This window comes from Anastrepha ludens, chromosome 6, assembly GCF_028408465.1.
Source record: "Anastrepha ludens isolate Willacy chromosome 6, idAnaLude1.1, whole genome shotgun sequence".
Taxonomy (NCBI): Eukaryota; Metazoa; Arthropoda; class Insecta; order Diptera; family Tephritidae; genus Anastrepha; species Anastrepha ludens.
Genome location: NC_071502.1, coordinates 42,938,334 through 42,953,956, shown reverse-complemented (window position 1 = coordinate 42,953,956; position 15,623 = coordinate 42,938,334). Strand labels below are relative to the sequence as shown.

At 35.5% G+C, this 15,623-nt stretch overlaps 1 protein-coding gene across 4 annotated transcripts in view; it reads left to right on the top strand.

Moving 5' to 3' along the window:
• Nucleotides 1-452: 452 nt before the first annotated feature.
• The window catches only part of LOC128866203 (protein late bloomer), a 51,716-nt gene continuing 36,545 nt past the window's right edge, over nt 453-15,623 (top strand). The window contains exons 1-2 of one of the 4 annotated variants that reach the window (XM_054106744.1): nt 453-549; nt 11,167-11,280. In XM_054106744.1, coding sequence (XP_053962719.1) covers nt 11,224-11,280 — 57 coding nt within the window. In that variant the 5' untranslated portion in view covers nt 453-549; nt 11,167-11,223. Of the gene's footprint in view, nt 640-6,162; nt 7,259-11,166; nt 11,281-15,623 lie in introns of those variants that run through there. The other 3 variants (XM_054106746.1, XM_054106745.1, XM_054106748.1) reach the window with 3 other exon arrangements.

Here is a 15,623-nt window from a genome sequence, read left to right as displayed (position 1 = left end):
TTAAATCTTCTAAAAGATATCTGTGGGAAATCTCATTTAATAGCAAAATGTTTTTTTTTATTATTACATATATTGCACTCATATGTGTTTGAATTACTGTAAATATTTGGAGGCTTTATGCCCATAAAAATTATTTATTTATATTTGTTATGTTACTATTTTTATGTAATAGACTTGTGTAGGTTTGTAAAAATATTTTAGTTGGCTCCAATAATTAGTATTTCTTATATATTTTGTTATATTCTTTGTAACTGCTGTGAATAATAACTTTTTATTGATGAATAAAATCGTTGCAAATGCTTTAAGGTTTACAAATATTCCACCACACTTTGTTGGATATCTAGCACAGGTTTTATTAATAAACTGACAGCACAGGTTCACTCATGTGCAAAAAAATTGCTGAGAGACTGAAGAGCCTCAAGAGAATAATGAATGAAATGCGGTCTCAGTATTTTATGCCGCGTAAAAGTAGACGGTGGCCTTAAATTAGACGGTGTGAAGAAAAAGTTATTTTTTGTGAATATTTGTACCTGAAACGAATACGACAAAGTAATATTAATAATAATGCAAATACAATATTTTTTTAAAATAAAATTTGCATTTGAGTGAAATGTGTAAAAATAACTGTTTACCAAATAAGTATATATAATACAAATTATTAATTAAAAATAAATAAATAATTCATCGGAGTCAATACACATCCACATCTCACACAAAATGAATTTTGTTATGGCTAAATGAAAGCAATGCGGTCTCTTGCTTCCAATTTGTGAATAACTTTTAACTCTGCAGACATACATACATACATATATGTGCTCATATATTTGATCATCACGGTTGCCGTTTGCAACTTTTTTGGACAAAAAAAAATGTGCCAGAATTATTATACCGAAGAATTAATTGGACTTTGTTGCTCTAAACGAGAAAATATGCCATTTAGTTTTTATTACGTTTTTTTTTACATATTGCAAACAACTTTGATAAAAAATGCATGTTAAATGTTTTTCAAAGTAATATTTATAATATTATTATTATTAAAAGGCCATTACGCACTGCGACCAGAGCTGATCTATTGTGAAAGGCCTATTTTGTAACCCTAGAGTTTTAGGCTTTTTAGAAATTTTAGCACAGTTTTGGGTTTGTTGTTCCAAAGATTGCATGGAGATACTACGATACCACCAAGGTGGTGAAGTCTTTGTCTGCCCAACGCAGGACATTCACAATGCACATGTTCTGAGCTTTCTATGTCCATTTCGCAAAAGCGGCAGACATTGGTCTCGGATAGACCAATATTGTTTAGATGGTACCTCAGGCTGCAGTGACCTGTAAGGTATCCGGTTAAAAGACGCAGATCTACTCTGTTTAGTGAGAGAAATTTGTCAGATATTCCTTTGTTGGGACTTAGGAATAGTTTGGCTTGACGCTGACCGGCACAGTTTAGCCAGTGTGCGGCAAGTTTTCTTTCCTCCCATTTCCTAAGGAATTCATTAATGTGGCCTTTTGTCAGTCCACAGAAAGGCTCAGGACCAGTAAGTTGCATATTTGCTCCTTGTTTTGCAAGGTCGTCAGCCATTTCATTTCCCTCATGTCCTTCATGTCCCGGAATCCAACATAGTGTTACTGTGTTGAGGTTTCCTAACGTGTTTAGGAGGTTTAGGCAATCGTTTACCAATTTAGAGGTGATGGTTGTTGATAGAAGGGCTTTTAAAGCCGCTTGGCTATCTGAAAGTATGTAGATGTGAGTACCTCTCATTTTCCTTCTAAGGCATTCTCTCACACATATTTCAATGGCATGTATTTCTGCCTGGAATATTGGTGGGTAGGATCCCATCGGAATCGATTTTTTGAATTTGGGCCCATTGATTCCTGCCCCTGTTCTACCATTTTCCAATTTGGACCCATCAGTAAACCATAGCTGGGAGCCAGGTTTGAAGGTGATAGAGTTAGTTCTCCAGTCTGTTCGTTCATTGATTATAACTTGGAAGTTCCTGAAGAGTATTGGTTTGGGTGATAGTATATCATCCCTATGAAGAATGGGACTATGTAGGAAGTCTTCTAAGATCTTTAAATGTCCTTTCATATCCCCACTTTTAAGTTCAGATATACCTTTTAGTCTTAAGGCACTCGAGCGAGCTTCCCTTTCAATTAGAATTGGAAGCGGTGGTATGTTCAGGAGCACACCCAATGCATCCGTGGGACACGGTTTATTTATTATTTATAATATAATATTTACTTTATATTATATAGATAATGAAAAATTCGATATAAACACATTTTGATTGAAAAATAAGGAACACACTAAAGGGAGATCAATTAATAGGTATCGGATTTAAAATTGAAATAAAATAACGAAAATGCAAATTGATTGGGCAATCATTATTAGTTTTCTGTAGAACCATTCATGCTATTTATTTTTTAAAGGCAATCCCTTTCAAATGCTTGCCGGAACTGCGCCGTAATTCGGCCATCCGTAAACACCAACTTTGAATGATTCCCTGGAGGGCTTCGCTCGGTATCACGTGAGCAATTTCAGTAATGTTGGCTACCAATGCCTCAATCGAAGCTGGTTTATCCACAAAGCATTTAGACTTTACGTATCACCTCAAATAAAAGCCCAAAGGTGTGATATCACACGAACTTAGTGACCAATCCACTGGTCCGAAACGAGAGATAAATTGTTCACCGAAACGACAACGCAGTGAATCCATTATTTCATGGGCTATATTGGAACTAAACCGCTTTGTTGGAGATGTTGTGGAGATCGTAGGCTTCAATTTTCTTCAATTTATATAGTGTTATATTACAATTTCAAGATATTTACTATCTGTTCCATTTAAATCGCATTTTTTTCATTTGGGCTGAGAGTTCTACATATAAACTTCGTATAGCACATTTGTACAATATTTTGTAAATTTCTCTCGGCTCAGAAACCTATAAATATTTTGTAAATGGGCACACATTTCTCATTATTGTTAATATTCGCATTACTTAAACCAACGACAATCTTAGCATATTCGCTGTGCATATAATTAGCAAGGTCAAGTTCAAAGTTAAGAAAGCGAAACTATGATATGAAGTGGATAATAACCTAACCAAAGCTGTGTGAAATGGCCCATATCAAAAAGAATTGAACCAAACTTAAAAAAAATGAACCAACTACGTGATGGATACGCGCAATAAAAAACTAGCGACATTTCGAAACCTTTTATTTCGAAGAGTAGTTCCTAGCAAACGAAGTTAAATTTTTCAACGCGATTCAATAAAAATGAACCTGTTAATAAAATAGTATCTGAAAATGTGTAATATAAATTAAGAATATAGTCAAAAGCTTTAGATATTTAGGCCAATATATATATACAGTTTGTGAAGAAAGTGTCTCTACAAGAGGAAAATATTATTTTTCAAGTTTTATTTTGAAAATAAATTATTCCTTTATTAAAACCAAATTTTTACTATACTATTACTATACTTTAAATTAATATGGTGTTTAGAATTATATGGCAATCAGAGACAGATTTCGAAAACAATGAATGCTATCACTTAGTTTAATGCTATTATTATTTGAATTCATCAATGCGTGAATCCTGCATTATTTGAATGTTGTCAATGTGCCCACAAAGTGTTTTCACAATTATTTTTTGTCAGCTTTGTCAAATTCTTGGAATGCAAACTGTTAAATTTTAAGTGACTATGTCTTCTGTCACTTTGCTCTCATTGGTAGTTTGTTCATGTCAGTCAGCTGGTGATGTTTGACGTACATAGCTCCGTTGACCCATGGTACAACAATCTTCCTCTTCTTCTTGAATGTCGCGATAACCGCTTACATGATTTTGGCCGAGTTTAACAAAGCGTGTCAGTCATTTCTTTTTGGTGCTAACCCGCGCCAGTTGGAACACCAAGTGAAGCCAAGCTCTTATTCGCCATATCTTTCCAAGATACCTTCCTCTACCTACAAACCTTTCGTTGTCTTTTGATAGAATGATAGTTTACAAGATTGTGTTACGTAACAACAAAGAAGCAAGAAAGAGAACGGCGTTGTATGGGAAATTCGCTCGCGAATAACAATAGAAATGAAAAACAATACGACAATAAAATGAATACAAATATTATATTATTAAGTAAGTTGATTCTGTCAAATGCACTGAGAAGAGAATAGCGATATGCAGTTGTCACCACCTCTGTTTATTTTCACTATGGGCTAGAGCAAAGCAGTTTAACGGCTAACCACGTAAAATATTTGACCAAGCGGAGAGAAAATTATTGGTGCGCAACTAAGTTCCCGCTGTTTGTCAATAGATGCCGCCAACAGAGTGTGCTAGTCCATTCTAGCATAAGCTAAACGTCATAAACCAAGCTTGAACAAATGGTAAACAAACTGCTTTGACAACGAATAATCGTCATTTGCGGGAAGTGTTGATTTTCCTATTTCATTCGCAAAAACGGTGGCTGAAGCGCGCCGAGAGCTACAAAAAGTTTATGGAGATGTTGCTTTAAGTGAAACAACGTGCCGAGATTGGTTCCCTCGTTTCAAAGACGGTGATTTTAATGTTAACGACCGTCCGCTTGAAGGAAGGCCAAAAACCTTCGAAGACGCTGAATTGGAGGCATTGCTCAATGAGGATCCGTGTCAAACGCAAGAAGAGCTTGCTTCAGTATTAGGAGTTTCCCACCAATCCATTTCCAAACGATTTCATGCTTTGGGAATGATTCAGAAACCAAGGGATGTTGAACATCGTTTTTTCGACTGTGAACAACTGCTCCAGTGGCAAAAAAAGAAGGGAATGGATCCATTACAGCAATCCAAAGAAAGGAATGTCATGGGGACTGCCCGGTCATGTTTCTACGTCGTCACCTGGGTCGAATATTCACGCTGCGAAGGTTATGCTATGTATTTGGTAGGACCAAATTGATGTTATTTATGATGAACTGTTAAAACCAAGCGAAACCATCACTGGGGGTCGGTATCGACTTCAATTGATGCGATTGCGTCGAGCACTGCGATAAAAGCGGCCGTAATACGCGGAGAGGCATGAAAAGTGATTCTACAGCATGACAACTCTCGGCCTCACGTTGCCAAACCAGTTAAAACCTACCTGGAAACACTGAAATGAGAAGTCCTACCCCACCCGCCATATTCTTCAGATATTGCGCCGTCCGATTATCTCCTGTTCCGATCGATGGCACATGGTCTAGCTGACCAACAGTTCCATTCATATGAAGACATCAAAAATGGCTTGATCCGTGGTTAGCCTCAAAAGATGAACAGTTTTACCGCGACGGTATACGAGATCTACCAGAAAGATGGGAAAAAATAGTACCCAGCGATGGGCCATACTTTCAATGATTCACTTGTAACCAGTTTTACAGAATAAAGTTGTATTTTCATAAAAAACAGCGAGAACTTAGTTGTGCACCTAATACACTCCGCAAATTTCGAACAGGACTCTTGTTAGTGGTTTAAAAGGAGAGTAAGATGTATTTCTTTGTTGTACAAAAATTTTTAATATTATATTCTTACAGTAAATGAACGTTCATTGCAAGTTGTAGGTAAAAAACTGCTATTGTCAATACCCGGTATTGGAAGACGTTTATTGACGCATGCTTCATTACATAAATACTCAGTCTCTAACTATCGGAATGATTTAGATGATGGCCTACTCGAATTATTATACAAGTGAAGTGTGGCATAAGGCGTTAAAAACGGTAGAAAGCCATTACGAACGGTGATTCCAAATTTTGTGCAACTTTTTCCAAACTTTCTGTAATGATTTGGGTCTGTATATCCTATACAGGGTTTGAAGAGTTGGCCTTTATTAAATATTTTTTGAAATTCACGCGATATTATTTATAGGGGGGCCATACAATTGGCAATATGCCGATTTAAAGTTCTAACAAAATAGCAATGCCAAATATGGAAACATTATCGAGACACCAGCATAGCACCCTGGCAGAAATTCCATATAAAATTTGCAGTCCCAGAATAGAAAAAGGTAAAGCAGAGTTAAAAACCAAAATACTTCAAGAATGGCAGGAGACTCTAGACAACTGCACAGAGGAAAGTCTTATTCACTCCATGATAAGGAGATTAGAAACCACATATGTAGGCTACTACGAAGTGTGGTACGAATTATTAAATGAGTTTTCCAATTAATTTTTCATAATATTACTTTGTAAAAAGTGATTATTAGCAACTATTCGTATTTTTGAAATCTTTAAATAGTTTTACGCACTACAGGCGCAAGTAACTACGACCTTTCAGAGAACGAAACTGTTAAGCACTCTTCCTCTAAATGTTCGTTTTTGGCAGCTAGTCGATTGAGGTCACTGAGTGCTCCTTTCTTCGACAGCCTGGGGCAGTGCGCTAACCTAAATCCTAACCTCTAAATCTAACCTACACAACCTGACACCTGTTCATAAAGAAGAGTTAGAAGGTCTCAGTTCTGTGGAAATCATTGTTTTTCTATAGTTTTTGGTCAGTTCTCACTGATTTCAAGAGCCTGAGTGTGTCTCATGGTGGATAACTGTTACAACCTAACCTAACCTAACTTTCACGCACTATATTTAATATTTTTTGGTAACCATGTAATTTTGAATAAAACAAGTAATTCTACTAAATATAAGAAACAATTATTTTGCTAAGTCAACGATTTATTTACAAAAAAGAACGTAAACAATTATTTTTCACCCTTGCAAAAATACTTTCTTGACAAACTGTGCACACAAACATAAGCATAAATATTGCCCTAAAGAGCCACAATACTACGTTTTTCAATACAATAAATTGTTTGCCACTTTTGGCATATTCTGTGTTGTGCGATGCTAAATTAGTTCACTGGATAATATAAGCACTGATGATATCTCTCCTCTACGTTGCCAGCAATAAATAATTGACGATCCAAACAAAAGTGTAAAAAAATTCTACAAAGAACAACCCACCCAGTGCTCGTGAATTTGAAAAAGTGAAACGTTAGCAAACAAAAACAAAAGAAAAAAAATCCAATCACACACACATTTAATAAAATAATTAAAGTGAACATTAGCAAAGGGGAAACATAGAAAACGAAAGGCTAAGCAGACGTTATAAATTTGAACGCATCGAATAACAAAACAAATTAAAATAATACAATAAATTACAAAACAAAAGCGCCAAAACCAACTTCACTACAGCCGAACAGAAAGAACTTTTGATTAACTTATATATACATACATACGTATTTGTTTGTGTCTAAACTGGTTGCTCGCCAAGCACTTGCATAGCGTAAATAAAAAATGAACAGACTCACAAAAACTTGCTTCGAGTGGAGGAAGAGGGAGAAAGCGTTGGCTCAATGCGCATTCGCAACGAGTGTTTAATGACTATAGGGCAAAGCACACGAAACAGGTAGCACAGCAGCAAAGCAAAAACAATGAGGGCAATGTATTTTTGCTTTTTGTACCTAGAATGTCAAAATATATAAACACAGATTGACAGTTTAGAGGAACTTAAACACAATTCTACAATTTAGAGACCAAAATAAACAGAAAAATATTAAAATTGCAACCCTGCTGCTGTTACCTGTTTAATGTGCCGGCAGGACTTGTTCGAGTTGAAATCACAGCTGCTGAATTGCACCATTTTTTTTAAAGTACCACGTTCGATATGAAATTCTGGCAACTTTGGCAAAATTAAAGCTTTTTAACAGTCAAAAATTCGCGAAAAGTCTCATACAAATAATGTTTATGCGGCTGCTTCAGTATCTTCTTTATCATTTTCAAACGTAAATTACCGTCAATATCGAAATTATCAAGGAAAATTTTTATAGAAATTTCGATTATTTGTACTTACCTTCGCCTACATATCTATGCAAAATATAAGTGCCGAACATGAGAAAAGTGTTAGGTTTGCAAACATTTATAAGTGCTGCAATATTGCCTCGAACAAGCCCACAGTAAAGCTCGCTCAAAGGTCACACACATATTTACATGTATGATTTTGCAAGTGAAGTTTTTCAACTTTGCGTTTTAGATGATATGAAAAATTATGAAACAATGAAAAATATATAATAATAATATTTGGCCGCCGTAGCCGAATAGGTTGGTGCGTGACTACCATTCGGAATTCACAGAGAGAACGTAGGTTCGAATCTCGGTGAAACACCAAAATTAAGAAAAATATTTTTCTAATAGCGGTCACCCCTCGGCGGGCAATGGCAAACCTCCGAGTGTATTTCTGTCATGAAAAAGCTCCTCATAAAACTATCTGTCGTACGGAGTCGGCTTTGAAACTATAGGCCCCTCCATTTGTGGAACAACAAAACAGGGACGTACGCCACAAATACGAGGAGGAGCTCGGCCAAACACCCAAAAAGGGTGTACGTGCCAAATATATATATATATACATATATACATATATAATATAAAAATCTAAACTTAAAAGTTCATTACCTAAACTTATATCCATTTTAAAACGCTCAGGAAATTATCGTTGGTAAATGTGTGTTTTTATTTCCCACAAAAAACTGACATTCGAAGCCAGCATTTAAATTGGTTACCAAAATGAATTATCATTCGGACTCATGTCCGAACTTAAATACAAAATATCTTAAAAAATTGGGAATTCGAAGATTAGGCTGATCTAAAAAATTAATTTTTAATTTTTTTTATTAAGGCACTGATTTGCCATGTATTTTTGTGCACTGTACACGGTTTTGGTGCAAGAATGATAGAAACAAGATTGCGCCCATCAGAGAGTGCGTGACCTCGCATTAGCTGAGTTGTGCAGTGTTGCCGACCATTTACTCTTGGCAATAAATTTAGTGCTTTTTTATATCCAAAATGCGAAAATTTTTAGGTTTGGTGTTTGTTTCGTTTTTTGTTTTTTTTTTTTTTTTAATTTAAAGCTACCAAAACTGTAAGTTAAAAAATGTATTATTAAATAAAAGAATGTTAAAAAGGGTCACTCTGAGAAGATTTTAGTGTTAATGAAAATTTGTTGATTCTTATAAAATTAGATATTTTGAAAGTGTAAATTAAATTTTTGCTCCTTTTAAGGTTATGTTAGAATATTAAATCTTCTTCTCTGAACTCTTCTTAACATTGAACACCTTTTTACACATTTTAAAAAGCGTTTGAATTTAGTTATTGCGAATTAAATCCATAGCGGTGTAAACGTTTCTTCCGGTCCTCAATCCTTAGTGGGATATAGGGCATCAAGAGGTGTATTCATTATAAAAATAAGCAATAAAATACCAGAAAATACAGAAAATACCATAACGACATTTTTACGAAAAGAGTACATAACCTGAAATACAGCAAAAAAAGTCGTCCTCCTCGCAAAAGAGTTTCTCTTAACAAAAAAAACTCATAACTTAAATTGTACATAATCATAACACATTTATTTAAAAAAAACGCACATTTTAAAGACAATTTGTCACGCATTCAAAGTTCTTTAAGTAATTCAATAAAAATTTAGTATTTTATTTTCTTTAAATGTGCATTTTAGTGCGTTTTTCTATCCAAAGTTAGGCAACACTGCAGTAGCGAGAGAGAGATTTGACTGCTGAAAGGAGAAGCACATCAACAATAATCGCAATCGCGGGTAATGTGACCAGATGTTAAAAAAAGTAAAGCTAAATAAAACGGAGTGAATTATTGAACTACTTTTACAAAATTATAAACATTACAAAAATACCATGAAGAAAGAACTAAAACTTCGAGACTAAATAACAAAAAAAAAATGCTAAATCAAGTTACGAAAACGGTAATCTGGCCATACTGGTGCTAATACGACGTCACTCATTGTCACATAGGCTGAAAGCAAAGTAACGGTAGCACGATAGGCGCCATCTCATTATTCTTTCCATCATGGTTTTGATGTTTAAAAGTTCGAATTACGCGGTGAACCGAGTGAGAAAATTGGAGAAAAAACCATAAAAACGTGCGTTTGGATGTTTTTACACACCTATTCTTAAAATCCTGATATGCTGGAGACTTCAGCCTATACTCAAATTAAAACTTGTATCTTACACAATAATGTTTACATAAGAAGTTCGAAAAAAAATAAACCACTTGAATAAAATTCGGCTAACCCTCTAAGGCCCCGTGATAGGGATCGAATTTGAATTTATTCAGAGCCAAGCTCATAAAAATGATTACTCGCGATTTCTAAGGTCGCTTTAAAATTGAAAATGACGATTGTCGAAACTGAAGATTCTGAGATTTTTGGTTTCGCTGCTTACCGCCAGAAAAGCTCTTACGTGACCATGTTAATTTTATCTGAAGCCTACATATGTGAATGAATGAATAAAACTGAGGGATGCACTTCGACCACACGGTCTTTTATGCTCACTACCATCACAGTACATCGTCCAAACTCAGTCTCATCAATAAACCTGAGATGGAGCTGTCTTGGTCTGATAGCATGGGTATTTCTTTCTGTCACGATATCTAATCTTTCTTCGCGCTATAGCATCATATTCGAGAAGAAGGTGTGTTGGAGGAGGATTGTGTAACAGTAGAATGTTTTTTTTTCATGATCAAATAGTCGCGTGCAAGATGATATGCGTGAGCCAATGCACTATCGTGCATCCACTGAAACCACAGAGTTTCGGCCTTGCCTTATGGAAGAATTCGGAGCACTCCTGATTTCGGATCGACTTGACGTTTTTGTTTTTGGATTTTAGTTAGCTTGAGAAGTGCCATTCCGATGAGAGTTGGCTCATTCCGATTCCATATCATAGACCCATCCATGACTCATCATCTGCGAATGCGAACGATAATGTATGATACATAAATAATTTATGATTGTTTGTGGGACATCTTGTGTTGTTTTCAACAAAAAATTTAAAATTTCAAACGCAAATGAAGTTCTGCCTGAATTTGTCACTGCTGTTAAATGCTTGTCTTTAAGCGGGTTTTAGAGCCTTACAGATTTACTATGTATACGCTTATTATGGCATCATATTTCGTTCGTTATTAGCTTTTCTTTTAATAATTTCATATCATTTAATGGCTTACATTGCATTATGAATTAATTAACGGCTTGAACTCATATATATGTACATATGTATGTACCTTTGAAAGACAGAGCACACAATAAGCTGAGTGGAGTACTACTACTTATGCTCTCCCATATAACGTGTCTATTAAATTATTGTTTACTTAAAATTTAATTACGTTCTACTTCAGAAGCAAGGAAAAAAACAAAAAGTAATTGAAAAATATATATAAAAAGCAACAATAAAAATGACTTCGACGTCGACAATCAAAAAATTCACATTCGTATTTGATGTGATATGTGCGGTAAGTTAAATTTAAATTTAAATTTTTTTGTTTTTATTTTTTATTAAATAAGCAATTATTTAGGATGTATAATGCCTTACTATACTATACTATACTTAAAAACAATTTTTATGTGCACAAAATGTTATTTATGAACAAATCGATAAATTAGAATTAACTTTCGTAAATTTGCTTTGAAGCAACAAAGGTGGGTTTTGATTAAAAGGTAATATTTTTTTTAATATTCTGAAGGTTCTTAAAACGTGTTTAAAGCCAAAAAAGTAAAAAAAAGTATTTCAAAGATTTGCAAAAGATAAAAATATATTTAAAAACATGTTGCAAAAACGTTGCATTCACTTTTTCTCTAAGCCGAAATATTTGGAAGAAAATTAAGTCGTATTTGAATATACACGGACGTCTTACTCCTTAAAAATGGACACAAAGATTATATCACCAATTTCTAAATTATCTTATGTTGCTCTAAGCTCTTTGACTTTTAATCCTATTCTACTAATACTCGTATGAAACTTTGTATCGGGTGTTATTTTTGGCTACATGAGAAATATCGATATTGATAACTATGTTTTGACTGTTGAAAATGGCAAATTGTTTTGACATTTCTGTTTAGTAAGGTTTGACAAGCCATCATGAATTATCGCCAAAACAATGCTTGCAAATTGTGGAATTTTTTTTGTGTATCCTTGTTCACTCCGCTTGGGAGCATAAGGCCTTGACACGATTCTTCTATCGTTCACGGTTCTGGGTTTTTGGTTTGCGCCGTCCCATGTGATGTTGGCATCAGCTAGTTTCCGCAACATCGAACTTCGCCAAGTGATCTTTGGTCGACGGCGACCTCTGCCCCCTTGCGGGTTCCAGTCCAGTGCCATCCTCGTGATGTTATATGGTGGTTTTCTAAGCGTGTGACCTATCCATCGCCACTTAATGCGTTTGATTTGCCATAGGATGAGCTCCTCATTCGTTGATCTCCACAGCGCTTCGTTGCTGATGGTGTTCAGCCAGAATATTCTACAGATGATGCGGAGTCATCTGTTGACGAAAGATCGTAGCCTCTTTGTGATGATGTTGGAGACCAGTCACGTTTCACTTCAGTACAACAATACAGACTGCACACATGAGTTGAATATTCGCAGTTTAGTGCACCTGCAGATTTGCGAATTCGCCCATACTTTATGCATTCGCCCGAATGCCGCCCTTGCTTTGTTTCGCCTGCAGTTGACATCTTCTTCTGCTCCGCCGTCTGTCGTGATAGTGCAGCCGAGGTAGCTTTCAGCAAATTCCACCGGACGCTTGCCAACTATTTTACGTCTTGCTTTGTTGTGGTTGACCCTCATAGCCTTTGTCCTGGCGATGTTGACCTCCAGTCCGACAGTGCGTGCCAGCGTGACTAGTCTGTCCGCCTTCGCTTGCATGCCAGTGAGTTTGTGAGAGTGGAGGCAAATGTCAACGGCGAATTCCAGGTGCTCAAGATGTCTGGTGAAACTCCATATGATGCAGGGTCAATTGGCTTATAACGATCTAGGTAGGACGATGGCGAAGAAGGAAGGGCCATAGGGGTCAAGCTTGAAATTGTAGAAATTTACTTTGAAAAAAAAAAAAAAAATCGGTTCGGGAAGTTCATAGAGCGAAGTGTTGAAGAAGACGCCAAAATACATATCGATTCGCCGTTCTCAACTTATTGATCTTTGCCCTTCGACTACGTGGAAAATTTTACATGGTCTTGGCTTATGTGCCTATAAAATACAGCTCGTGCAAGAAGGTTTGTTATTCAGATTTTTTGGAAGAAATAGTCTGAAATTGGACTGATCGAATGGACCATGTAACTCGTAGCCATGGCGGACATATGTCAGATAACATATTCAAAATATAATTGCCATGAAATTATCTATCTGATTATAATTAAGAAAAATTCAATCCAACAATATTTCTGTGTCGTATTATTATTTTAAGTTCTCAAGCTTTAAAAAAATATCCGATACATATGCTTGTAGAGTTTGGACGTTTGTGGTTTAATCACGCGGAAATGAGTCAACAGATTTCTGTGAAATTTTGCACCCATATAACTTATGACCTGGACTGGGACATAGGCTAATTTTTTAAAGAAAATTAAGTAAAAATTTCATAAATATCGGTTGAGTACTGTAAACACCCTTAAAAGACACACACATTCATTTTTATATAAAGGGTGGCTAAATTTCAAGGGCCGATGTTGAATGTGAACCACACCAAACGTCAACGACACCTTTCGACTTCTTTCTTTGAGGTTATTTGAAAGAAAAGGTGTACGTCGACAAACCAGCAACTATTCAAGAGCTAAGGGATGAGATAATTCGGCACATCATGCAGCGTCATCGAAAATTTGGACCATCGGATGGAGGTTTGCCGCCGAGGCCGCGGCGGCCATTTTGCCGATATTTTGTTCCATACGTAATTGAGTGATACAAATATTATAATAATAAAGAGAAATGACAATAATTTCTTAAAAAAATTTGTATTTTATTCAAAATCAACACCGGCCCTTGAAACTTAAGCACCCTTTACTTATAAAGTTGACGTAGTCGGGACTGGTCTGCTTAATGCATATCTACATTTGTTTGTATGTATGCCCACTAACAAATTTGCTGGATGCGAAACAGCTTCACAATACAAATTCAACACAATTTTAACAAATAACAGTTCAATCTGTTATTAGAGTCAGTGACCATCAACGACAAGGACATTTCAAGTTTGTATATGAAAAGTTATGCTTAAAGAAAATAAGCCACAAATACATATGGATAGTATCATATGTATAGTATGGAAGATATAGGGGTTTCCAATAACAGATGTTACAGGTGAATGGATTGCGCCATCGAGAGATGATTCACGATTTTTTATGGCCCAAATTATGGTATTGATCTGGACAACGTTTATTTTCAACAAGACGGCGCTATGTGCTACACAAGCAACGAAACCATTGATCTTCTACGGGAAAAGTTTCCGAACCTATCTCGAAGAGGTGATCACAATTGGCCATCGAGATCTTGTGATTTAACACCTTGTGACTTTGGAGCCACGTGAAGGAGAAGGTCTACGCCAACAATCCAGGGTCGATTCAAGACCTCAAATATGGAATTCGTGAGGCTATCGAGGAAATAGGGCAGCCACTTTGCAATTCGGTTATGGAAAATTTAATGAAAAGGATATTGTCCTGTAAGCGTGGTCGTGGTGGTCATTTTCGTGATGTTATTTTTAACTATTAACGGCGTACCTTCCTCTTTAAAATGAAATAAACATCCGATCATTTATATTAAAATAATAATAGCATTTTATTTGAATATCAAAATAACACCTCTTATTAAAAAACCCTATAGTTAAAAAGTATGTAAAATATTTAAAAATATGTGTAATGGAAATATGCATATGTTTTATATTAAAAAATAGGGGCGTATTATTGAAATGCATTCTCCAATGAACAGTAAAGTCAATAAAACATTTCGAAGAATGTCGTACGCGTCTAGTACACTAGTAAATATACATTTGAATGATTCCGCAAACAAGGCAACGACAAAAGAAATAACATACTTACATACATACGAGTATGTATGACAACAGATAATGTGAATCATCACTTTCTCAGTTCCTTTTATTTTTGCTAGTTAAAAAAAATGAAAAATAAAAGACTAAACGTAATATGCATGCATACATAAAACACCAAAAAAAAAGAAACATAAATTCTTTGTGATACGAAAGAGTTGTAAATTGTATTGTATTGAACTGAATTTAAATTTTCAAATCTTTTTGTATTCCTTCTGACGACTAAAAAAACGAGAGTTTTGGCACACCGTACAAAAAGTGTAACGGAGCAGTTCTAGAATGTGCAACTGACCTTGCTAAGATGGCGTTTACCTGATTACCGAAATTAACGCGCAAAAGAATTATTAATTGATGGATGTGTGGCTTAGCAGCCTTTTCATATCTCTAATGGTATATCTTGCATTTCATATAAAAAAAATTAGGAATCCTTTAACTAAATGCAAGTTACAGTTGGACAGAAAAACAAACGCTGAGCAAATACCAAGACATGTGATGTTGTTAAGACAATCGACCCTTCGTGGAGCAGCGCCGATCACAAGAGCTTCTCGAACTATATTATATTAATTCATTTTGGATGTCAACTCAAAAATGATAGAATACCAGATTTGGTCATTTGCTATGCCATGGAAATTGTATAAAAATACAAGTAAAAACACTCTCAATCTTCCTGGTTTTTTGACAGGCACCCGAGGTGTTGGTTTGACAGCCACCTAGGTGTGCGATAGGGTGAGCGCTTGGACTTTTTGCTTGAGCGTAATGAGTGGTTATTA